Below are 25,648 nucleotides of genomic sequence, written 5' to 3'. Positions count from 1 at the left end.
CTGGAAGTATATGGACAACAGAGGAGAAACAGGTTTAAAATGTATGGAACCAGAAGCTAGTCTATAGAAACTATTTCCAACCGTTAGGGGGAGAATTTTGGAGGTATGCACAGCAGTTAGTAAAAAATCTTATGCTCTTTTTCTGAATTGTGAGATGTATTTGTTTTGACTTCTTTTTTCATTCTAAGTAAATATTCACCTTCTTACCTAATTTTGTGCTCTTTTTCTTAAAGAGGACTCCCCAAATTGTGGAAGCGTCAGTTCCCACAAAATCTAGATCTAATCCTGGCTCTGACATTTATTTTGTGTGATCTTGGGCAAGTTGCTTATCCTTTCTGAACCATCTCCTCTTCTGTAAAACCTGAATGACAGTTTGGACAGGTGAGGACTGGGAAAGCCTTGCGACATTATTCCACTTCTGAAACCATTACTAGAGAAAGTAGTCGAGCCGAACAAAAATTAGACCAGAATATACAGGTAGGGGAAGATGTAATCTACGAGAAGTAACGGTGAGCAATGAATCCAGCAAACCTTAAATCTAAATAACTGGAAATAATCTGGTTGTTGCAAACCTTAATGCAGTTTGGAAGAAAGGATTTTTGTAACGGAAGACACATTATGCAAGAACAAATTTAATAATAAGCTATATCTATAATTCCAGATTATTTCTGCAAAACCTGGGAAACAAGAGGGAAGGAGGAGGAATATGAACATACAAACAGCCTCATCTTGTTGGAAGAGACTCTGAAATTCTTGGCACTGATAAATACAGGCTCAGATATCTGTTAGACATTTAAAGGTATCAACCAGCAGAACAAAAATGGGAATTAGAACTTCTGTACCTCCCTCTTCTTTCATGTGGCATAGCCTCAAAGCCCTGCCGCTGAGAGCTGCGCAGAGGGCCAGAGCCACGTGTGCCCCCAAACCCCCAGCTTCCGCCCTGGCCCACAGCACAGGGCTGGACATGGATTTGGGAAGCTCCTGCTTCTGACTCCCTGTCTCTTGCCTCCCAAGCAACTAGATTGGGCTGGAAGCAGATTGGGAAACTCTCTCCCCGTCCCAGAGAGATCATCAGGCCAGATAAGACTAGCCATAAAACAAGACAAGGCAAGACAAGGCCTGACACAGACAAGGACTTGTCTGTTCAGACCCAAGCATCCCACAGACCCACTTATTACACAGAGCCACGCATTAGTGCTTCTAGATCACAAGCCCAGGCATCACAAAGAACAGGTTCTTACGCCAACCCAGGCATCACAGAGAACCAGATGTTACCCCAAAATGTGGGTGTCACAGAACCAGACATTGTCTACACAACCCCAGGTGACATAGAATCAGGCGCCTGGGAGGAAATGGTGAAATTAGGATGCTAGTCACAAAAGTCAAAGTGGCTTTGGTGGACCCAGGTCAAGTGTGTGAAATCTTGGCAATGCGTGGGTACCAGTGAGTCTATGCTGAGTTTGTTTGGTCTTTGAAATTAGAAAATGCCCCAATGTGGGAGCTGGGTCCCCCTCTCCACCAGGCAGAGAATAGGCCTCACCCAGACTGTGCCTGCCTGAGGGCAAGGGCTGGGATTTCCTGACTCCAGAGAGTGAGGCTCCCCGCACAGCCAAGGCCCCTGGGGACCTCACACCAGGTTTCCTGAAGGCCTGCCTAGCTTGGATGTCGTGAGTGGGACCAGTTCCCTCCCCAGGGCGGCTCCCCAAAGCTCAGGGCTTTGCCTCCAGGGGGCGCCAAATGGACACTTCTCAACAGAGGCTGTACTGGCCCCAAGTCCAGGCTGAGCGGGGCTGGGGAGGAGACCTGAGTCTGTCCTGGCCACACAGATGGTCACAGCTGAAGAGGCCTGAAAGCTGACAAGTTCATTTCCACCTGACAGAGATGGAGGCTGGGAGGCTGAGGCTCAGAGAGGGTGTTCCAGGTGAGCAGTAGAGCAGGGCCAGGACCCAGTAGGCGGGGCAGCCTGGCCTACTATTGTCCACTTCTCTATCCTCGGGCCCTGGGGGAAAGATATGCAGTCCTTCCACCCAGGAAAGCCTGGTTTCAGGTCAGCCCGTGTGGCTGGGGGAGAAGAGGGGGAAGACCCTCAAGCTTCAGAAGTGGCCAAAACAACAAACCCGCAAGTAACTCTTTGGTTCAGGTGAGCAAACAAAGGCCCAGAAAGGGTCAGTGGCTTGCTCAAAGCCACACAGCAAGTTAGTGGAGGACTCATAACTGGAAAACAGGGCTCCCAACCCCCAATCTCAGGCAAAGGGCCCAGAGGAGGTACTCGCCATGGCTGCTACTCCCGGCCAGAATGGGGCCCTGGGACAGCTCACACTCTGGATTCCTCAGGCTCCTTCTTTGCCCCCGACGCTAACAGCTGCTGCTGTAGGCCAGGGTTGGGTATGGTCGCCTTGGTCCCCTCCTCTTTGTCCTGCTGCCTTAGGATGGCCAAAATCAAGGCGAAACAGGCCAGAGAGCCTGTCTTGAAGAAGAACTGGAGGCCGATGAACCTGGGAAAGAGCAAGTGACCCTTGAACTCAGGACCTCCCCATTCAGGGCTTGGATGTGTTTGGGCTGGAAGCAGAGTGGCATCAGCAATCATCACCCATTATGTAGTTGGAGACGTTGAGGCCTTGGGGGGGGGATAGGCCTCCAGCCCCAGGGCAGTGGACCCTGTCACCATGGCTTTGGCTGGGAGCCCCTAGAATTGACCCCCATGGGGGTCCTTCCTTGGAAGGGGGAAAAGCTCCAAAGAAGCCTGCCTGCCCTGTGCTGACTGCCTCATGGCCTGGGCTGGCCCTGCCTCTCTCTGGGTCTCTCTAAGGACTCAGCGGGCCTGACAGTTGCAACTCTGGATCACATCACTTGCCGCAAGAAAAGGAGGATCCCCTCTCCTGTTTGTCTAATTCACCAAGACTCTTCTTGTCTTCTCCTCCTCTAGGAAGCCCTCCTGGAACCATGCACTCCTCAGAGCTGGAAGTGAACAGCTCCCTACTCCCAGCTCTGCTAGTAAGTCCCTCCCCCCAGGTGCCCATCCATCCCAGGGCCTGTAGCCTCTCTGCCTTCAGGTTCCTTTGGGCTCCCCATTGTATGGATGGGAAGATTAAGTCCCCAAAAGGCAGGTCTCGCAATGAGGGAGGCAGAGCGGGGCCTGCATCCTAGGCCTCCTGTGTCCTAGATAGAGCCATCTTCCTGACCCACCCCAACTCTCTGTTTTTCTCACACCTGGGCTGCTCCCCTGATTCTCCCCTCACTCAGCCAGCACAGACTGGTGAGGCCCAGCTTTGCCAGTTATCAGCTGTGTGACTTTGGGCCACTTACTTAAATCTCACTTTCCTCATCCATCAAAAGGGGAGACAATGTCTAGCTTGCAGGACTGGTGAGATCAGCACTGCATGGAGCGCCGGTCACCTTGCAGGTGGATGCCAGTGGACCTCCCCTCCCTGCTGGTGGCCTGCCTGGGACCCCAAGAGTGTTTCTAGAAGCTTTCTCACAGCCCCCTGGTAGCCCCTATCCCCGGTCTCACCGGTTTCGAAGCAGGTCGTGGTCGTAGTAGTGGCAGACGGCCCGACGCCCACAACTCTGGGCCCAGTACACACAGGTGGTGTCAATGGCACTGCCGTGGATCACGGGGCTGGGCATCCAGGCTGGAGGAGGAGGTGTTCAGGGGACAATGGAAGCTGGCATCCCGGTACCTCCCCTGCCACTCCCTGGTATATATAACTCTTCAGGGCCATTAAGTCTTCAGCCTTCAAGCCCACCCCTTACCCTGGTATTGGATGCTGGCTCCCTGATGGGCCGTCTAGCTGCTTGCGCACCCACCTCCAGGGTACCTAGGTCGGATCTGTGACCCTGTGGGCCAGTGAACCCTTAAGGTCAGGGAGCGGGCCCCACTCATCCCTGTGCCCCCCGGGCCTTGGACCAGCAGTCCCCAGCACATTCTTTACCCAAAACTCTCAGGAGCATGAACTGGATCCCCACAGCCAGAGTCTTGTCTTCTTTCTTCACTCCCCTAACAAGCAGGGACAGGGTGACATGAGGATTGAGAGGGTTCCAGCCTCCAAGGGGCTCTCACCATCCCCTTCTCTCCCACCCCCAGCACCAGCCTGCCCCCAGAGGTTCTGAAGTGGCTTCCCTTCAACCTGCAGAGCCGGGTCCCAGCTATACCCGCTGACCGTCAGGGCCCTGTGCTGACCTCCCTGTGTTGCTGGTCACAGACACCCCTCTCTCCCCACCCCCCGGTCCCACCAAATTCTCCCCTTCCTCCTACACTTGGCAAAACCTGGAGCTGGGCAGCCAGACACGCCGTGTAACTTCCCTGATCACTATGATGTCTCAGCCTGGGGTGCCTGGCAATCACTGGCTCCTCTTCCTAAGTCATCCCAGCAGCTGGCATTTGTGGAGTGCTTACCATGGCTCAGTTATTCTGTACTGCGCCCCCCACATCCCCCGCATGTGGTAGGTATAGCATGAGGCCCATTTTACAGGTGAGGAAACTGACAGATAGTTAGACAGGTTGAGTGACTTGGCCAAGACCCCACGGCTGATGGCTGTCAAGGGTTGGAATTTGTGCCGTACACTGCCTGCATGAACTTCTCTTAACCAGCCTGCCTGCTGGGGCATCTGACTCCTCTACTTTTGCTCTTGCAGCCAGCCTGGTTTACGGATCTACATGCCTTCTAATATTGTAAGGGGCTCCATCCCCCTTCTAATTTTCTAGAAAACAGATGGGGAATAAAATAATCCCAGCATAATGAAAATTTGGAATTATCCTGCTCTGAGGTCCTCTTATGGCTTCAGGCAACAGTTTGTCAGTCCCAGCAGGCCCCTCAGGACAAGGGCCAGAAAGATCTTGGACCAAGAGGCAGTGCTCAGCACAGACTGGGTCCACAGTGGGCACCTAGTGCTTGTTGACTTGAAGTGGAAGAGTCGTAGACCACACTGATGGGGTTTGGATTTCTAGGTGCACCACCTGTGACCAGCTCACTGCAGGTCGGGTGGGGCGGAGAGTCAGGTGACGCTCCCCCACTTCCTCCTCACTGTGACTGGAGGCCAGGGCAGGGGCTTAGGTGTGGCCTCTCCTCCTCTGGGGAAAGTAGGGGTCTGGGCTCTGGGCCTTGGCATCAGTACTATTCCACCCAAAACTTGCTACATGACCCGGGGCTAGCTCTGAATTTCTCTGAGCCTCAGTTTTCTTATCTGTAAGATGGGGAGAAAACTTCATCTCAGCAGTTGCCATGAGGATGTAGACAGGACAGTGAGAGGCTGGTCTGCTTTGGGGGCCAGGACACCTCCTTCTTTGAACACCTCCCTCAGGATCCCTTATCCTGCCTGTGGTTAAGAACCCCTTGGTATGCACTGGTTCCAGCACGCCCCTGCTTTCACCTTAGGATGAGCATGAAGGACGGTGTGTGGGTGACACTAGCCAGTGCGGCAGCCAGGCTGACCAGGATCATGAAGGGCAGCACGAGGTGGCTGCAGGCCGAGTCGCAGGAGCCCGCTGGCACAGGGCCGCCTCCTACCACGCAGCTGCAGTTGGTGTAGAAGACCTAGGGTGGGGAGGGGGGAAGAAGAGCCTTCAGGAACCTCTAAGGACAAGCAGCTGGCCAAGGGGTGAGGCCCCAGGAGGCTTATGAGAGACCCGTGGACACACACAAACTGGGGCAGAGCTGGCTGGATGCTGGGATTTCTGACCCCTTGGCTCAGTCAGGATGGCTTGAGCAGCCTGACAGGTACACAGGCTGTTTGCACACAAATGGGCTGAGCCCAGGCTGGGGCTGTGGGGAGAGGGGACGTGGAGAAGAGGACAGGGAGAGGGAACTAGAAGAGAGTCACCCCCAACACAGCACACACACATACACACTCACACACATACCTATGTACTCACACTCTCATACACATACATACACATACTCACTACATATACACACACATACTGTCAAACATACACTCACACCCCACACACGTACTCACACACTTATATGCTCACACACACTCATACACCACATACACTCACTCATTCTTTCACCTGGTGATGTCAGAATGTTCCAAATTCCTGACTTTCTGTGCAAGGAATTAAAGCAACAAAGTACTTTGAGGAAGGAATTCAGATTTTCCAGTTCAGTGTTCCCCCTTCCCGCTTTACTGAGGTCTTCCAGGGCACTGGATCCTAGAGTGGATTCTCAAGGAGAGATTCAAGCACAGGATGGAGAGGGGCAGATAGCATCAGTGGGAGTCTTGGTTCAGCAGGTAAAGGAGGCGCAAGGAAGGCTTCGCCAAAGAGGGGTGTTGGATTCGGGTCTTGAGGAATGAATAGGAGTTCACCAAGAGGAAAATTGGAATGAGTAGAGGGAAAGCTAAGTGTAAAATCACAGTGGCATGAAAGGAGCCAGCAAATCCTTCCTTCTGTCGGGAGCAGAATGCATGCAAAGAGAAGGCAGAGGGGAGGCCTTCTCTGCCTTCTCTTTGCATGGGGTGTGGGGTGTGTGTGTGCTGGGGCCACACTGTGAAGAACCCTGGACACGAAAGAGAACCTGACTGCTGTTTCCAGAAGCAGGGTGGACTAGGTGCCCTGTCAGTCATCCTGCTGACAGCAATCTAAAATGCTGGATAAAATAAAATAATGAAAACAATGTCCTGAGAGCATCTATGAGCTGGCAGGAAGGAAAAAATACTCAGGTTCAGTACTAAGTGAGGCAAACCCAGAGAGGTGAGCAGAGGCCTGAAACAAGGTTTGGCCGCCAGGTGTTTGCAGAACCTTGTGCAATGGAGCACAGCTTTCTGAGGTTGGGGGCTACAGGGCCAGAGGACAAGTCCTAGCCCTCCTTCCTGTCAGGTGAAAAGTCTAATAGGAGACGCCCGGAAAACTGGGGCCCCACCAAAGGCTGAAGAATGAGGAAAAGCTGACCCTTTTCTAAAGTGCAATGAAATGTCCTCAGGCTCGCGTTTGATTGCAACCCTCGTTCCCAGCCCCAAGGTGGCCTGGAAAACCACCTTTTTTCAGATTCTTTCAGAATTGGTCTAGACCACCAGTGTCCTCAGATGCCTCAACGGGAGCAAAGCTGAGCCAGGAAGACCTGGCTTTTCTTTTCTGCCCCTAGATCACAGTTTCCCAACCAGTGTGCCCCAGAGACCTCGGCCTCAGCTGAGCAACAGGCGTGCAGGGAACACATCAGCCCTCAGGGTGACCTGGTGAACTCCAGGCAGCTGGAACTCTCTGGGCCTCTCACCTCCAGCTTTGGCAGCTTGAGACTCTTCCCAATGTGAAAAGGGCTGGGAAGCCCTGAGATGGAAGCTGGGAGCCTTGGAAAGATTTGAAGCACGGGAGAGATAAGACCTGATGGCACAAAAGCTGCGCTGGCTGATGCAAGAGGAGGGACCTGACTGGGGAGGCTAGTAGAGAGGCAGGAGGGAGGGGGAGGGAAGGAGAAAAGGATTCTGATTTGAGAGATATTTAGAAGGTGGAATTAGGGCAAGGTGAGAGAGAAAGAGACAGGGAGAGAGAGAGACAGAGACAGAGAGAGAGAGGGGAGATTGGAGACCTAGGATTCCAGCTTGGGTGTTTGGGCGCTTGGCATTGCACGCCAAGGCTATGCTGCCATGTGGGCCTGCCCCCCTGAGCACACACTGTCTGGACCTTCACCACGGGCTGAGGAAGCCACTGGGTCGGAGATACAATAAAGGCACAGGTAAGTGGAGAAATATGCCAAGGCCAGGTTATCGGAAGAGAATTATCCTGTTCTTTTTTCTGGAGGCAGAAGGTTGCTGGGAGAGATAAAACAGCTAGAGGCCTTTCTCTTGGAGTTTTCCCAGCCCTTCATTCATATTCATCTAATTCCATGGCAGGAAGTTCGTCTTATGAATGACTTTAATCTCTCCAGCTGCCTCTGATTCTCACTCCCTAGGACCCCAGCCCCTGAGCCCTAGATGCTGCCAGCCTTCCAATCTCACATTTATTCATTCATAAATTGCTACTGAGTGCAGCTGTGCTGGACACTGACTGATCCACCTCTGGGCTGAGTAGCTCAGGTTGGCCTGAGGAGGCAGGCTCACCAACAGACAATTCCAGGCCAGGGTGACAGTTCGTGAGTGCTGACCAGGACTCAGCTACACCTTCCTCCAAATACTATACCCAACACAACCTCTGAGGATGCACTGGAGAGGGGGCTGGGCTCAGAGGCCAGAGCCCTCAGCTCTAGTCCCAGCTCTGGCATTAAAACTTTGGGCAATGCCTGGTCCTTTCCTGGGCCTCCATTCCCCATCTGTATAATGGGCATAATAGAAGTGTGTATTACTGCATGCTTAAAATTCCTCAGGCACCGTGCTGAGTGCTTTTCATGGATTATGTCATGTGGCTCTTCACTTAATGAATTTATCCGGGTAAAACATTAGCACAGTGCCTGGTATATAGTAGGCACTCAATACTATCACCTCCATTTCACAGACAAGGAAACTGAGGCACAGATTAAAAAATTTGCCTAAGGTAACAGAGCCAGTTAGAGGCGGAACAGGGATTTGAATCAGGTGGCCTGGCCGCAGTGCTCACAGGCCCCTATCCGCAGGAGTTCACTGTTGCCTCGGGGATCCAACCCCAGCTGCCAGGACCTGGGGGACTTTGGAAGGGTCTCAGGGAGATCAAACCAAGTCAGGACAGTAAGTGCTAGGAGGCTCGAAAGCCTGGATTGCGATTATTCCAAATGCGAACAGTTTACACAGCTCAGGTGGTGCCTGGCTGGTTTCTGAAATAACGTCAACCAGGTGCTTTACTCTGCGCCAGCCCGTGGGGCCCAGGTCTCTCCCTGTAGGAGTCTTGGGCTTAGATGCGGATGCCCAGCAGCACACAATGGCAGGGGTTCTGCATGATGGGAGTGGGGGTCTCCGGAGAGAGGGAGGCGTTGTCATAACAACCAGCCTGACACCACACACACACACACATGCTTTATTCCAGCTGGTGGGGGGTGGCCTGAGGAAGGTGAGCATTGTCCCCACTTGTCCTTTGGGGGCAATGAGAGGAAAGGAGAGGAGGAACCAGCTGGTCTTGGTGGTCCTTCTAAGATTCACGTAGAACGCACTGCTGCTGGTTACGCTCTCCACTCCTCCTCTCTCCCACAAACGCATCCCCGGGAGTTCCTTGACAGCAGGGACCCTTGGCTCTGGCTCTGTCCTCAGCCCCCAACACAGGGCCTGGCACAAAGGAGAGGCTCCACGAAGGTTTGTTGACTGACTGACTGACTGACTGAATGGGCTCATTGCTCCAGCCTCCCCACTGGTCTCCCTGTCTCCTGGCCTGCATTCTGTTCACCTTCCGCTGCACTATGGCCTCAAATGTGATCAGACACAGGTCTGACCCTGTCACTTCCCTGCTTAAAACCCACCCAAGTCTCCGCACTGCTCTCCAGATGAAGGCCCCACTCGTGGCCTGGCATTCAAGGCCCTTCCTAGTCTGGGCTTTGCTTTCCCTCCATGAACCCTTATGCTTCTGCTCCGATAATTTCTTTGCAGTTTCTTGAAACATTGTATTTGTGTGTGTGTGTGTGTGTGTGTGTGTGTGTGTGTGTGTGTGTACCATGTGATGTGCCCTCCCTGCCTAGAAAGCCCTTCCCTAGTTTGCCTGCCCATGCTTGAAGATCCAACACACCTGCCACGTCCCGTGAGGCCTTTTGGGACCCTCCCAGGTGGGATGTATCTCCTTGCATCCTTGTCTGTACTTGTGGGGACCACCTCTCCCGCCTATCACCACCCCTGGAATTCCTGAGTTACTTCCTTCTGCCCATCCCCTGCATAGACAGCCGGGGCCAGATTTGGTTCACCTCTGTGCTCTGAGCCCTGGCACACGGCTGGGCCCAGGCTGGCAATGAAAGCTTATTGAAAGAATAAAGTTCTACATCTGCCAGCAGGAGACAGATGACACAGACAGAGAGACGAGCCAGAGTGAGACCATTCAGAGCTGGGAGCGGGGCAGGCGCACAGAGGTGGGGAGGGCAGAGCCCATGGGAGGCAGAGGGAGCGGCCAGAGGCCTGACCCACCTGGCCTTTGTCCGGAGCCTCGTGGACCACCCGGCTCCTGCAGCCTGCGTGGCAGGGCGTGAGGTACTCCACCCGAGCGCTGGAGTCACAGACAGGGTTAAAGTCGTCTGACGGGCAGGAGCAGGGCTCCGTGCAGCCTGGAAACAGCTCCAGCCCAGGCTGGGCACTGGTGGGAGAGAAGGCCGGCAAGGTTGGCCTGGCTCTCCCTCCCTCAGGCCACGAGCCAGGGCTCCCTCAGCCCTGAAACCTCCCCTGACGGCCATGGTCAGAGATTTCAGCTCCACACAGTTTTTCACTGTCAGAGCTGCTCCATGACAGGCAATTGTGAGCCCCTTGCAGTGGAAGCTGCAAGAGGCCTCCAATGGGAGAAGGGGGGAGCAGAGTCTGGACCAGAGGCTCTGAGACCCCCTTCCAGCCCCAAGACCCTACAAGTCTTTGAGCTGCTTCTGCAAACATCTCTGCTCCTCAATGACCCTTTCTTTTAGGGAACATGAGGTAAATTCTTCTCAGAATTTAGTCTCAGATGAAAAGTGCCTTTATCTCAACGAGCTGGACTGCTTCCTTTTCTGGGAAAATTAGAACTGTATGTAAGGGGCCCAGTCAGAGTACCTGAGTAGTTGTGGGATCTCCGACCTGTTCCTGCCTCTCTCTGGCCTCAGTTTCTCTGTCAGCTCTGCAGGTTCCCCTTCCCATCGCCATCCTGCAGTCTCACGACCTTTCCCTCACTCTCACTGCCCTGTTCACTGTCTAGGGCACATTTTAGACCCACCTGACTCCCTTCTGGGGGCCTGCCCCCAAGTCCCAGGAGTCACTCCGCTCTAGTCTGACCGGGGACAGGGATGCCCAGGGGCAGGAGATCAGAAGGGAGGTGACTCCACCTCTCTGAGCCTTGCTATCCTCATCTGTGAAATGGGGATAATGGTAAGACCCATCCCGGAGATCCCGTGAGGGTTTAATAATACGGAATATGGGAGGAGCTGGACGTGTAGGAGACCCTCAGTTCTCAGCAGCTGTTGGTACCATTAGTTGTTCTGGAGTTTGAGAAATTCTCAGTTTGTTCAGTTGGTCCCCAAAGGCTTCTTCAATGAATTATAACCCAAAGCTGAATAAATTGCAAGAATATAGATGAGAACCTGGATGAGATGAGATGTCAGGGTCAGGGTGAGAGGCTTCAGAAGAAGAGACAAATGAGGCATGTGAGGTAGGCTCACTTTTCCCCATTTGCTTTTTTAAAAAATTGTGGTGAAATATTCATTTACTTTTTACTCTAAAAATCATGAAAATGTCCTGGCTCCCTCGTCAGACCAGGGGCTTCACGAGGGCCTGGCTGAAGCCCCACCTCGGTGCCTAGAACAAGGCTCTGCAGACAGAAGGACCCACCCTGGACCTTTGGGAAAAGGAGAAGGGACAGGGAAGGAGGGGAGAGGGAAGGGAGATGGGGGAGAGGTCGTCAAGGTGGGAGCTGGGACAGAAGGGGCAAGGGCTGAGCATTCCTGGGCTGAGGCCCCCGCAGTCACACAGAAGGAGCCCCAGGTGTGGAAAGTTGGCCCCTGGGTGGAGGGAGGAGATGCCAAGGGAGAGGAGAGAACAGAGCAAGTTGGGGGATTCTAGCTGGGTGTTGGACCAACCTAAGCCTGGAGCAGTTTCCCAGGAAAAACAAAATCATTCCGGAGAAGAGGCAGCAATGGAACTTCCAACACTCTCTCCAAGACAGTTCCCGGGGGAGAGAGTCTGTGTCTATGGAGGGCTGTGGGCGGGGTGGGGGAAGGAGAAGGGAGATAGGCATCAGAGGCTTCCCCCCTGGAGGGTAGAGGCAGGTGCTGCCCCACAGATGTGGAAAAGAACTCTCATGGAACAGCAGAATTTTAGCTCCCAGCCTCTAAGGACCAAGGATCTCTGAAGTCTCCAGGCCAACTCCTTCCTAGGGCATAAGTCCCCTCTGCAGCACTCCTGATAGGGGCCTTCTTACCTGTGCCGTCCACATAAGTGGCCTTGTCCTGCCTCATCTTCCACCCCGCCCCAGGCCTGAGCTGTCCTGCCCACGAAGTCCCGTCCCTACCTAGGGGTGCCTGACACCTTCCCTGGAGCATTCAGGAGACAAGTCCCACTGTTCACAGCTGAGCCAAGCGGGGAGGGGAGGGGAGGGGAGATTTGAGGTGGGGGGCGCCCCGCTGATCTGGCCTTATCCGGGCCACCCCCTCCCGTGTCCCTGGCACCCTCCTGCAGCTTTTACTCACAGGCTCTTGCACGTACTCACCCAGGCTGGTGGTTGATGCCTGCAATCTGGTGGGTAGAGCAGCCCATGAAGAAGAGGGGCGTGCTGAGAAGCAGGCAGAACAGAGCCCCCAGCAGGCAAAGGGTGCTGCAGTGCATGGGGCCCAGGCGGAGGCGCTTGACCAGGATGCCCCCCACCACGATGCCCACGATGGCCAACGGGATGGTGAGGCAGCCTATGAGCAGGTTGGCATAGGATGCTGTGACGGAGAACTGGCGCTCCAGGAACTTGGGCAGGAAGGTGGCCATGCCTGCCACCATGGACGACATGCACACCTGGGACAGGACCACCAGCAGGAAGATGGGGTGGCGCAGGGTCCGCAGCATCACCCTGGGAAAGACTGTTGGGGTGAGGGGAGGGAAGGTCAGAGTGGACTGTCCACGCCACGTGTTTCCGTCCCATCCTGCCTGTTCAATTTGTTCCATTCCTTCCATCCCATCTCATTCCACTTAATTCTGTTGCATTCAGTTCCATCGCATTACATTTGACTCCTTTCCATGTAATAATATTCCATCTTTGAAATTCGGTTGCTTTCCATTCCACTGAGTTAGACTGCATTTTATTCAATCGCACTTCTTTCCACTCAGTTCTACTCAAAATGCAATTCCATGTAGTTCCCTTCTACACCATCCTATTTGATTCTGTCTCATTCATCTCATCCCATCTCATATCTTCTGTTCTACTTATTCATCTCATTTTTACCTCCACTCAGTCCTTTCCATCCTGTCCTGCAATAGCTCTTTCCAAGCCAACCCAGGCCTTTGTTTTCCCTTCTGTGTCCCCAACATGGGACAGCGCCCACTCCCCTGATTTCCCCATTCCTAGTTTATGTTTCTCCACAGCACTTTACCTAATATACTATACATTTTATTCATTTAGCCATTCTACTGTCACCCCAGCAGAATGTAAGCTTCATTTAGAGCAGGGATTTTTATCTGTTGTGTCCATCGTTGCATCTCCACAGCCCAGGGTATATAGTAGTATACTTATGGAATGAGTGAGAGAATGAATGAACGAGAGAATGGATGAATGGACATACAGACTAATAGGTGATCAAATAGCAAAATGTTAGAGCAGAACCTAAGACCTCTAGAGAAGGTGGAAGCTCAGCAGGCCTGGTGCTGGGCAGCTTCTTGCAGGTAGGACAGACGTAGGGTCTGAAGAATGAGAGGATCTGGAGAGGTGGAGGGGAACGAATTCCTATAGGGGCACAGCGGGGCAAAAGCATGGAAACAAGAACAGACGAGACGGCTCTGGCTTTGAAGCCCTCCGCTCCCATGCTGCCTCCTAAACCAATGCCTGTGTACAGGTCTCCCTCGCTGCAAGTCTGCTAAACTGAAGGGCACATGACATTGGGTTGGTCTTGAACTCTGAGCTTCAGGGCCTTCATCAGCAGCGGTAGCCGAGGTGACTGGACCAGAAGGCTTTGTGGGATTTTCTCTCCACCAACAACAAAAGAGAAAGATGTGTTTCTGCCCTCAGGAGGCGAGATGAAGTTAGACATAAGGTATGAGGGAGAGAGGAGAAAAGGCCTTTCTAAGAAGAGGCATCGGGGCTTCCCTGTCGTGCAGTGGTTAAGAATCCACCTGACAGTGGTTCGATCCCTGCTCCGGGAAGATCCCACATTCCGTGGAGCAACTGAGCCCGTGTGACTCAGCCGCTGAGCCTGCGCTCTGGAGCCCACGAGCCATAACTACTGAGCCCACGTGCCACAACTACTGAAGCCCGCATGCCTAGAACCAGTGCTCTGCAACAAGAGAAGCCACCGCAATGAGAAGCCCGGGCACCACAACGAAGAGTAGCCCCCGCTCACTGCAGATAGACAAAAGCCCGAGTGCAGCAGCAAAGACTCAACACAGACAATAAAAAAATAAAAAAAAATTTTTTAAATTAAAAAAAAGAAGAAGAGGCACCAGAGGAGCTTTAAACACTTGCCAGGCTGGGCTGGTGGGGGGAGATGGCCATGGGCTCCTCTGGGCCGAGTGGGGGTGAAAGCGGGGCTCCCTTCAGTTCCTGCAGCTTCAGGGCCAGGGAGTTTCTGTCCTCAGAGCATGGCCAGCCAAGCCAGCTGGTTCCCTAGCCCCCTGGGCCTGGCCAAGAACTGTTTTCTTGGGCAGGGTGGCTGGGAGCTGGGGCTGTGGAATTCCCCCTCTTCCTGTCCCAGGCCTTCCTCCCGTCCTCGGTTCCTTGCCACACACGCAGTGCACTCAGCGGCACTTGGAGCGGGGAGGGAGTGACGCTGGGCCTTCACCCCAGTGAGCTGCCCCAGCTTGCCTCCCTCCTTGAGCTGTCCTGGCCAGGAGCAGCCTGGGCTTGGCCCAAGCTGTATGGGTGACCTCATGGTGCAAGTAGGGCCAAGAGAGGGCAGGGACTCGCCCAAGTTCGTCTAGGAAGGTCTGGGCCAGGCCAGGAGTTGCTGGGAGCTTCCTGGCTCCTCGTGTAAGGGTCGTTGTCCCTTCTATCCCTCCACTCCCACCCCGTCCTGCGTTCTCGTGCCTCTGGCTGCCTGACTCCAGAGGGCTCCATCTCATGGACTGTTTCCATCCCATTCTCCCGTGCAGAGTACACTTTGTCCCCATCCTCTATCTCTCTTCAGCATCTGCAACCTGTCCCTAGAACAGATGGAAAATTTCTGGAGGGCAGGGCTATGCCTTTAGTTTAGATAAGGATGCCTGAAGGGGAACTCCAGGGCTGTCTCTAGCTCAGAGACTTTCTTTCCCACTAGACAGGGGCTTCCCTTAAGTCAGCACAATGTCTCCTCCCATCAGACAAGCCAGGGCCTCTGTCCACTGAGAGCCTATGTCTCCCTTATCAGACAGGTCTCCTCCATTAGACAAGACAAGTTCTCCCTCCATTCAGGGACTATGTACCCTCCATCAGACAGGGACCTGTGTCTCTCCCATCAAACAGGGCCTCTCCCAGCTCAGGGACTATGTCTCCCCCATCAGATAGCCTTTCCTTAGCTCAGAGACTGTCTTCCCCTGAGTTTAGGACTCCTCCAGCAGAAGGACCATGTTTCCTCCTCCCTCTGCCTCCCCACTGGTCCTAGGTGGTCAAGGCCAAGCCTTTGGATCAGACTGGCACCTCTGGAGCTCAGCAGAAAGCCCAGAAGCCAGGGTGGCTGACCAGCCACAGGGCCTGTGCCAGCCATGCCGTGGTCTCCCCTAGGATCATGCAGGAGCTGAAACCATCAGAGATAATCTGGCCCAGGACACCTGCTCCAGGATCCAGTTTCAGCAACTTGCCCCAGCTTTCCTCTGGGCTGAAGCCAAAGCAATGATTAACAAGCTCTTCCATGGAACAGCACACTAGGGCCTTCTAGCAGCTGGGGGTGACCTGAGGTTAGGGAGTCTAAGCCCTTGCCTCTAGGCCCAGCCTCTTGGGTTCCAGGCCCCCCTTTCCCTGAGAGTACTGGAGAACCAGGGGCTAGATCACTGGCACCTCAGCATCAAAACTTAGGCCCCAAGAAGTGGGCCTAATTAACTTCCTATTGCAGAATTCCTTGGGGATGGGGGGTGGTTCAAGCAAACTCTGTGGTTATCGCCCTCCTAAACCACAGGCAACTCAACTTACTGTCCTGGGATATGGTCAGAATTATAACAGGAGGGCAGGGGTGATGACTGAAAGAATAATTGTATCGTATCAATATAAGCACACTTTTTTAATCCATATGAAGGACCTTCCATTCATCCTCCCATTTGAGTCTCCTAACCGTCCTTGAGAGGGGCAGAGCAAGGATTACTGACCCAATCTTTCAGATGAGGAAACTCTGGTTAGAGGAGGAAAGTAACTTGTAAAAGATCGTACGCGGGTCAGTGTCAGGGGCAGCCTCTGAACCGGGTCTTCTGACTCGCTGTCCAGTGCTCTGGTGCACCACAGGCACTCAGTGTTTGTGGGATCAGACTGTTTAGAAAGGATGGTGTGGTCACAACATGGACCCTGGTTATTGATCAATTGAGTTCGTAGTCTCAGGGTCAGAGTGACATGGATCTCACCTCTCACTGTACAGATGGAGAAACTGAGGCCCAGAGAGGAGCAAGGGCCCAGGACAAAAGCCCAGATCTCTGGACTTCAGCCCAGAGCTCCTTTGGCCCATGCCACAGCCAAGAACTTTAATAAAAATAAATATTTACTGAGAGCCTCCTGTTTGCAGGCTCCATGGTGGGAGGAGAAGAAGGGTCACAGATGAGCCAGCACAGGCCCTGAGCCTCAGGAGCTCACTGCTTGGTAGAAGGGTTGGACAGTCCAGATCTGAGCTGACACAGGAGTCCTGAGGTTCGGAGAGCCTAGAGGAGAGAGAGCCAGGCTGGGGGAAGGACAGAGTGGTTTGACCTAGAGGGACAAGAAAGATTTTAATAGGTGGCGATAAAAAAAAAATGATGTTCCAGGCAAAGGGGACCCTTTGAGCAAAGACTGACCAGGAATATATGGTGCTCATGAAGGGCCTGTAGCTGTGGAAGGTGAATCAACAAAGGCTGGAAGGGCTGGATTCTGTACAGTCCCATGTGCCCCTCTGGCCCCACCTCTGGCCTCAGCTCACTCACCTTTGATAAACTGGATGACAGTCAAGTCTGGGGCAATCTGGGCTAGGCCATCCTTCTTCTCTGGGGACTCCCCAGGGCTCCGCTCAGAGGAGGCGTCCTCACCCTGGAAAGACACATGGCCAAGGGCAGTCAGCTGGAGGCCAGGCATTCTGCTCAAAGATGCTCTGGGCTGGGGAAGGGGGCTCTGGGAGAGGAGAGGGCGGGGGTCTGTCACTGCCAGCAGTGACCCATTTGTTCTTGGCCCCATAGATACTTAAGTAGTTTTTGAAAAAATGGATGAAATTCCAATGGTTGAACTCTGTCATCACCATTATTAACATCGTAATAACCGACACTACCGTGAAAATTCCCACCGTAACCACCACCATCATCGTTATTCCCATCACCTTAAATATCACCCCCATTCACATCGCCAATATCATCATAAGTAAACAACCAATGTAGTCCTTACTATTGTCATTGTCTCTGTCAAGGTCACTAATTGTCTGCGCAATCTCACAATCATTATCACATCATCACTGTCACCTGACCCTTCAGAATCACCAGCAACAACATCATTATCGGAATCACTAATATCATCATCGCCGTCTCTCACATCACTGTTCTCCCTACCACTGTCTTCACCACCATCAGCAGCATCACCAACTTCTATCCAAGGTTATCGCCATCCCGCTATCTTCAGTTCCGTATCCCTCATGGCTGTCATCACCTGGAGAGTCACCATGAGCAGGGGCCTCCAGTGCCCATCCTGTTCCATCCTGTCTGCTGCGCCAGGAAGGGAAGTGGGTTGGGAGAGCCAAGAGGCAACAGCCCCCTCCTCCTTTTGGATGAGTCAGGCCACACCCAGAGGGGATTGCTCAGCCCTGCGACTGAGGAAGCTCATGGCTACCCTGTAGTGTGCCCCTCCACCTAGGTGAGGATGGCCTCTGTGCAACTCCTGAAAAAAAGGTCTCTGATCCCAGAAAAGAGAAGGCTAGGGGTGATACAATTATGGTCTTCTGATTGCGCCAAAGAGGGAAGGAAATAAAGATAGATAATGGTTAATGGTTACTAAGCACTTACTACCATCCCAGTGCTGTTCCAATGACAAATCCATTAACTCATGGAAACCTCACAGCAACTTTCTGAAGTAGGTACCATTGTGATCCTTATTTTTCAGGAGATAGAACTGGGACACAGACAGATGAAGTAACCTGCCTGGTCACACAACTAGTAAGTGGTTTGGCTAGGATTTGAACCCCGACAGCTTGACTCCAGGGCCTGTGTGCATTTGGCTGGTTCACCCTAAGGGCAGGGGGAACCAAGGCCCTGAGGGAACCACACTAAGTGCTGGGTATTCTGCCTGCCTTACTCCAATACAGCAGTGCTTTCAGGCAGGTACTATTACTGTACCCATTTTTTATATGAGGAACTAAGTCTTAGAGAAGTTGCTTCTGGCACAGGGTCATTCAAGTATAAGTGATCAAGTGGGGTCTGATTTTACTACATTTTTCTGTGCAGCCCGAGACCAAGATTAGAAGCAACAAGTTCCATGGAGAAAGACTGAAGCCCAATGTGACGAGCAGCTTGGATGAGCCTGCCCTGGGAGGAAGTGAGTTCCCCATCATTAGGAGCATGCAAGCACAAACTGACTTCGCCCTGGTCTGGGGTGCTATATACCATGGGGAAGGGTGGGTTGGGTTGGAGAGCTCATCTGAGGTCTCTGGTTCTGCCTCTTCTCTCCCCACAGAGCCTCTGTGAGGTCCCCATAAGCTTCATCCTCTGGCTGGTGTCTGACACCTTCTCTTCTGTCTCTCATCTTTTTTTTTTTTAAGGGAGCAAATACTGGATCTCCCCACATTTCAGGACCTCCACGAGGGCCCCCACCCTGGGAGTGCCCTGTTCCAAGCCTCTTCCACCTCACTTGCAGGTGTTGGCTGGCTCAAGGCTGGCCCTGCCCCAGCAGGGAAATTCATTCAAACATCCGTTCAAGTGTGTTTGTCCCCCGTGGGCTTCTCCCTTCCTCGTCTCTACTTTTTATTCCAGCAGGTATTGGGCTCTGGGTTTCCTGGCCTCAGGGGAAGTTCGTGGCAGGGCAGAAAGTCATGGTTGCAAGATTTTCCTTTCTGGCTTTTGTTTCCAAAGCCTGATGCCATTGAGAAGATTAATCTGGGTGTTTTGGGGGATGGGGAGGGGGGCTGTTTGGAGAGGGAGAGGAGAGAGGGGTTCCCTGAGAAGCAGGAAGCCACATAGCCTCTGCGACAGTACCCAAGGAAGAAGTTCACTTCTGAGGGGCAGGCTGCAGAAGGACTTAAGGAGGCTGGGTCCCCATGTTCCCAGCCACATGGAGCTTCTCAACTCCTAGCAGGTTAAGGGCGGGCCACATGGGCCAGGATGGATTGAGGCTGATACCTGCTAGGGGTGCGGTGGGGCTGAGGATAGGACCTCCCTGGTGCCTGGACACCCTGTAAGACCTCAGGACCTTTGCTTCACCTTGGTGGGGGAGCCCTGAGAAAGGCTGAAGTTGAGTTTCCTACTGAGCCAGGAGGATGGGCATTCAGAGTAGAAGTTAAGTTGATTTTCAGAGAAAATAACTATCCATCTTATACACACTTAGGGTCTGAGTAAAACCTTGTTCAGTGTCTCTCCCTTGCTGAACTCTGAGCTCTGCAAGAGGAGGGACCACATTTACCTTGTTCTCTGTTGAAACTCTGATGCCTAGCACAGGGCCTGGAGTGAAATAGTGCATGTCTGTGAAACATCTATGAAAAGAAGGAGTGCAAGAGATGGCTCCCACAGGCAGTGGGTGCAGGCAACGCCAGGCTCTTGGAAGGAAAATGAGAAGAACATCAACGGGAGATGCTATAGTGCTGGCAGCAAGCTCAGAGATGGCTGCTGGTTCAAGGGAGGGCAAAGGGTCCACACTGAGCCCCCAGGGCCTAGCAGAACGGAGACTCCAGGCATGCCAGGCCACTGGTATGTGGGCTGGTGGCCCCTGCTCCAGCCTCACTGGGACCTGCAAGGGAAGGAGACTTACACGCCACACAGGAGCAAATAAGTTGTGAGGTTAGGTAATGCTGACTAAAACCTGGTACTTGCCGTCTGCCTCTACAAGGATTAAATCACAAGCCGCTGTGACCGCCGACCTTCAACATCCCCTGAAAGGAGTTCAGGGTGGAGACCAGGAATAAGACACGCTGTGCTCTGGGAAAAACTGGCAGAACAGGCCTTCAGACAGTTAGATATTTTCAGGAGAAGATTTTATGAGCCCAGTTTGTGCATCTCCTCATACCTAGAAAAGCACTAAAATCCTTCATGGTGACGTCTGCTCCTAGCAGCAACCTTCTACAGAAATGTGTGCTTGACTGCAGGTACCACACCTCCTCCCCCAGCTTCACCAAAATCACATACATACTGACCTTCCCCCCTACCTCTTTGGAGCAGTTTCTCAGAGCTATTTGAAATGCTGTCTCCCAGGCTATAGTCCTCATTTTGCTCCAAATAAAACTTAATACACAACTCTCATGTTGTGCTTTTTCTTTTTTTCAGTCGACAGTAACTTGCACAACATCACACAACTAGCAAGTGGCAGAACTAAGATCTGAGCTCAAGCCTGCCCGAGTCGAACACTTACACTTTATGCACCAAGCCCTGTGAATCAGAAGTCTGGTGCAGGACTGGCGGAATCAGGAGGCACCTTCGTGGGGTGATGTGAAGGGGCCTGACATCTGAGTCTTGCTTCTCTGGATGAGGCACTGTGGGTCTATTATTCATTTATATCTCAGAGCTGTGCTGTCTGTTGCAGCCACCAGCCGCACGTGGCCACTGAACACTGGAACAATGGCCGGTCCAAATTGAGACGGGCCGTAAGTGTAAAATACACATTGCATTTCAAAGACTCGGTATAAAAAATGGAACGGAAAATATCTCACAATTAGTTTTTCATAGTTATGATATGCTAAAATGAGAATGTTTTAAATATAGCGGATTAAAGAAAATTCTTCTTAAAATTAATTTCTTTTCCTTTTGAATGTGGCTACTAGACCATTTAGAACAACATTTGTGGCTCACGTGGTATTTCTTTTGGATATGCTGCCTTAAGGAGAGCTAGAGAATCTCCTTACTCTGTTCTGAGTCCTAGCCAAGCTGTGAGAGAGCGTGTGGGAAGGTCCAGGGTCCCGGAGCGAGAGGGGTGCTGCCCCAGGAATGGAAGTAAGAAGGGTGGGGGATAGATTGACAACCTCCTAGGTTTCCTATCAGGGAGAGGCAGTCTTGCCCTTCAGACAGGCAACATCTTGTGAGTTCCTTGCCTGGGGTTCCTTGTCCCCAAGTAAACAGTAAAAACAACCACAGTGTCAGCTGCTGCCGCATGTATAACCCTACGTGGTCTACACTGCACTTTCACATCCACCCTGTCATTTAATTCCCACAACAGTCTGGTGTGGGGACGATTACTGCAGCTATTTCACAGAAGAGGAAGTGGAGGCCCCCAAAGGGCAAGTGTCACCCAGGGAGTAATTGGCAGACTAGGCTTTATTACCACCCCCTGTGCCCATATTGACCTCTGGGCTTTGGGGACGGGAGGGGAGGGACAGACCTTCAGGGGTTGCGGGGTCAGGAGGGCATCCAGGCAGAGGTGAGCTCTGGGATTGGAGAGATAGGAAGGGAACGGTTATTTGAAACAGGGACACATACTAGCAGAAGGGCAGGGGTGGGAAGAGAGGTGTCTGGGAGGTGGGAGGAGCCAACTGACGACAGCCAAGAACCTCTCGGGAGAGGAGCATGGCGGTTCAGAGGGCCAGGCTGAGGGACTTGGGCTTTCTTCTGTGGGTGCTGGGTACACTGACCTCCAGCCCCTGTCTCTGTTCCCTCCAGAAGTTTCCGCCTCTCTCTCCACATCTGTTTTGAGGACTCCTGACTAATAGTGGGCTCCAGAAACAGGAATCATCGAGCCTCTGCTCAGAGTGGGGCTCAGAGTATGACCAATCTGAGCTGTTTCCCCAGGTCAGCATGTCTGGCCTGAGGGAGCTGGCCAGAACTTCCCCTCTCGGGCTGTGTGCTGAATGCTGCAGCCCGTGGGACCCGGGACGCTGTGTGGTCCAGCACGAGGAAGGTCCCACTGCCTGTGGGGCCTCAGGGGACCCAGGAGCTGTCCTTAAAGGAAGCTGTGTTCCTTGAAGGCTCTGGGCCGGGGCTGTGATCCCAGCCCCACAGAGCCAGCGCTGACCCTGATGGGTCATGTGGAACTCTCTGCCAGCCCTCGGCTTCCGTCACATCTGGCCCCAGGAAGCAGCCACAGGGATGGGGTTATCTGCTTAACTTCCTACCCTCTATGGGAGGGAGATCGTGTCTTCTAGCAGAGGTCCTGGACATCTGAGCTTCTCTGAGGGAACGGTGTGCTCCTGGCTCTCTTACAATGGGATTCTTGCAACTGGCCACACCTCTTTTACCTGTGGCTACCAGAAAGCTCAGGACCCAATAAGTGTTTCAATGAGTGGTCTTGGTCTTGATTGAGTGACTCAGCACAGGCCCTGCGATGGTTCTTCCTGGGCCTGAATCCCAGCTCCACCTTTCACTAGCCATTCCACCAGGTTATTTAATCTCTCTGTAACTCGGTCCCTCGGGAGTAAAATGGGGGTAACAGCTATTTCATAGGTGGGTTACAGGGATTAAATGGGCTATTAATACAAAGGGCTTAGAACAGTGGATGGTACAGAGTAGGCAGTACATGTTGGCCTAATTTCTCACTCTCTTACTAGTACTGTACATGTATTTGGTGTGAGCCCTATGGAATATAGTAGAAGTAGGATATAGAAAAGCATCTAAGAAGAAAATTGGAAAAAAAGGTAATTTTTCCTTTTAAAGCTGGCCTAATCCATGCTAAGAACAAGCACTCCTGGTTGCTGAACCCGCATGTCAGGTATTGAACCATCCACCTCAACACTTTGCCCCATTTCCTTCTTACAAACCCCCCAAAATATAGATTGTATGGTTATACCCATTTTATAGATTTCAGACTTAGTAAGTGACAGAGTCAGAATTCATACCCAGGTCAGGACGGTGCAGACAAAGCTGCTGTTGGCCTTCCTCCCTGCCACTAAGCGATGCCTCCAGCGCAGACACTAAGGAAACGCTTCCACGGTGCCTCACGGGCCAGATAGGCTACCAAACACCTCTCTCCTTTAGCCTCAGTCTCCTCCTCTATCATTTGGTGGTATTGGACTAGACCAATGTTTTTAAAACTGGTTTTTGCAACAGAACCCTTTTCCCAAGTGAAATCTCACTCAAAAGACTGGTAGAAAAACACCGAAAAGTAGAACTGGTCTGATTGAAGTGTGTGTGTGTGTGTGTGTGTGTGTGTGTGTGCGCGCGCGTGTGTGTGTAGGAGAGGAAGGTCCTTAGCCCTGCTGGGGAACCCCCTTCTTCAGTCTCCCTATGGTGGCATCCTTTGGGTTCTGTGGGGTGCAGTTTGAAAACCACTTGAGCAGATCACTCCAAAGGACCTTCCAGCCCCAGTGTATGAGGAAGCTCTGATCTATACCAGGCCAGGGAGAGGAAGGCTCTCTTCAGACCTTTGGGGCCAAGACCTGGCCTTGTACAGACGGGTGCAGGGGGAGGTGGTGATGGCCAAGCTCTGGGCACAGCCTTGACCCTCTCTGGGCCTCAGTCCCTCTGTCTGTAAGAGGCAGTGGGCGTTGAAGTGGACGATCACACAGGTCCTTCTACCTTAGAGAGCTGAGGTGGGGTGAGGGTGGAGTCACAGGCTTGGGTCACCTGGGATGGGGAAGGAAACAAGAGGGCTCCCAAGCTGGCTGGGAGGGCTCTGGAGGCAATGCCAGCAAGGGAGAGACTCCAGGCAGAGGGAAGACCTGTGTCACCCCGAATCTCACAGGGGCTGCAGTGGCAGCACAAAGTCCCAGGGGAACAGGGGCCTTCCGCCTGGGCAGACCCCAACAGACGGGCCCTAAGTCCTAGGTTTTCAAGGCCATTGCCGCTGCCCACTCTTGTCCCCATCCCTGAACATTTTCCCAAAGAAGCACATCGAGGTTAATGACTAGGAGACAATGGATTTCATAGACTCAGGCCAAAATTGTAGCTATTTAGAAATGTGAATTTTGGGAGTCACACAGCATTTGAGGCGCAGAATCTTAGAATAATAGAACATAAATACTCGAGAATCTTCAACTACTAGAAACATAGAACTTTAAAACCAGGTAATATTCTAATCCCAGACTCTGGGAGATACCCCAGAATAACAGACACTGAGGCTGCTGGGAAATATGACAGAGGCCAGTGGTGTTCAGAGTCTGAGTGGGGACACAGGATCTCCAGGGGATCTCTTCTCAGCCCCTGGTCCAGCCTGAAGGGTAGCTCAGAAGGGCCTAAGGAGAGCACAGGAGGGCTGCTGGCTGAATGGGATCTTACAGCCACAAAGCTGTATGGGCCCAGTTGACCTGCTAGGGAGCCCCTAAGAGACCATCTTTACTCTATGGGCTCTGCAGAGCCATGTGCCAGGAGCCCGGCGGCTTGACAGGACCTTAGAAACTGGCTAATCGTAGACAGGGAGACTGAGGCCTGAGAGAGGTGAGGCCTGCCCTGGTTCACTTCTAGAAAGACGTCTGGGTGGCCACCTGAGCTCTGAGGTCACAGACACGTGGACAGAGACAAAGGCAGGGAAGCAGAGCTCCTGCCCCTCCCATGCCGATATGGCCTCCCCCATCCCCCATCCCATAGTCTTTTCTGTGGAGACTATTAATCCCCTCCCCCCTGGCAGAGAACTCTAAGCACAGGCCATGGGAGAAACCTGAGCTGTCATTCAGTCATCCTCCGTCTGCCTGCTCCTGGGCTTCTTTCACTACCTGAGAGCTCCCTGGGGCAAGGGCTGTGGGATACACCCCTCGGTCCTCCTGTAAAAGTGCTCATGTACTGCCCCATAGGCAGGGAGCCACTTAAAGGAGACACCAATGAGCCTGCCAGAGATAGCAGACTTTGTCCAGTCTTCTGCGTATTGTACAGACAGGGAGACTGAGGCCAGAGACCTCCTCTGGGTCACGCAATCCTTATATAATCTACCACTATCTCCTGGATACCAGTAAAAGCTGCATTTACTTCTAGGGGGGTATTTAGAGGACCCCTGAGCCTGGGAGGGGGTGCTTGAAGGGACTTCAGAAATAGTCCCCCACTTCACTTTCTCCCCTTGCCTGTTCCAACTCCCCATGGAAGATACACATCCCATGTATGAGGACCTGGGCTTTCTGGCTGCCAGTTTTGCCTAATTGGGCCCTTCCTCCTGGTCCATCTCCCTCCCCACCAGTGGCCTGAGTGGGCTGGGCCAGCCCAAGCAACTGCAAGCAGACCCAGCCTAGGCAGCCTCAGGAGGCGGGGGAACAGTTCCTCCCACATCAATATTTATTGCCTGGAAGCAGATCATCATGTTCTCAGCCTTCGGTTCTTTTTTAAGAACCTCTCACCGCCTTCCCTCCTCACTCCCCATCCCCGATGTGCTGAGAGAATGAATCCAAACAGCCAGACAGGTTCACAGCGAGGGAGCCAGGGTTTCAAGTCATCACAGAGACACAGCTCTAAAAATCCGAATCTCTGCATCACAGCAGCTCCCGCTCAAGGAATAGTGCACTCTCCGAATCTGAGGCACACAGAATACTGCTCCAGGAATCTCAACTCAGCATCGTACACAACAGAACAGAATGGGGAAGTGACTTGCTCAAGGTCACATGACCGAGCCCAGCACAGCCGAGGCTCAGCCTTGTTTCTTCCACCTCTTCCACCCCATGGCCCCATGAACTTCTTCTCTGTTCAAATTCAGAACAGAGAAGTGCCG

At 52.8% G+C, this 25,648-nt stretch overlaps 1 protein-coding gene across 5 annotated transcripts in view; it reads right to left on the bottom strand.

The window, feature by feature from the left end:
• SLCO2B1 (solute carrier organic anion transporter family member 2B1) overlaps positions 1 to 25,648 on the bottom strand; it is a 61,051-nt gene that overhangs the window by 9,503 nt on the left and 25,900 nt on the right. For 2 of the 5 annotated variants that reach the window (XM_079928544.1, XM_079928545.1), the window contains exons 8-11: positions 16,831 to 16,933; positions 12,269 to 12,626; positions 10,012 to 10,177; positions 5,371 to 5,534 (exon numbers count right to left, since the gene is read on the bottom strand). In XM_079928544.1, the coding sequence (XP_079784670.1) occupies positions 5,371 to 5,534; positions 10,012 to 10,177; positions 12,269 to 12,626; positions 16,831 to 16,933 (791 nt within the window). Of the gene's footprint in view, positions 1 to 10; positions 2,496 to 3,511; positions 3,633 to 3,932; positions 3,998 to 5,370; positions 5,535 to 10,011; positions 10,178 to 12,268; positions 12,627 to 16,830; positions 16,934 to 25,648 lie in introns of those variants that run through there. The other 3 variants (XM_079928542.1, XM_079928541.1, XM_079928543.1) reach the window with 3 other exon arrangements.

Source organism: Stenella coeruleoalba (genome assembly GCF_951394435.1).
Source record: "Stenella coeruleoalba genome assembly, chromosome: 8".
Taxonomy (NCBI): domain Eukaryota; kingdom Metazoa; phylum Chordata; class Mammalia; order Artiodactyla; family Delphinidae; genus Stenella; species Stenella coeruleoalba.
The sequence above is the reverse complement of the archived record's forward strand: the minus strand, read 5'-3'. Positions and strand labels throughout refer to the sequence as shown.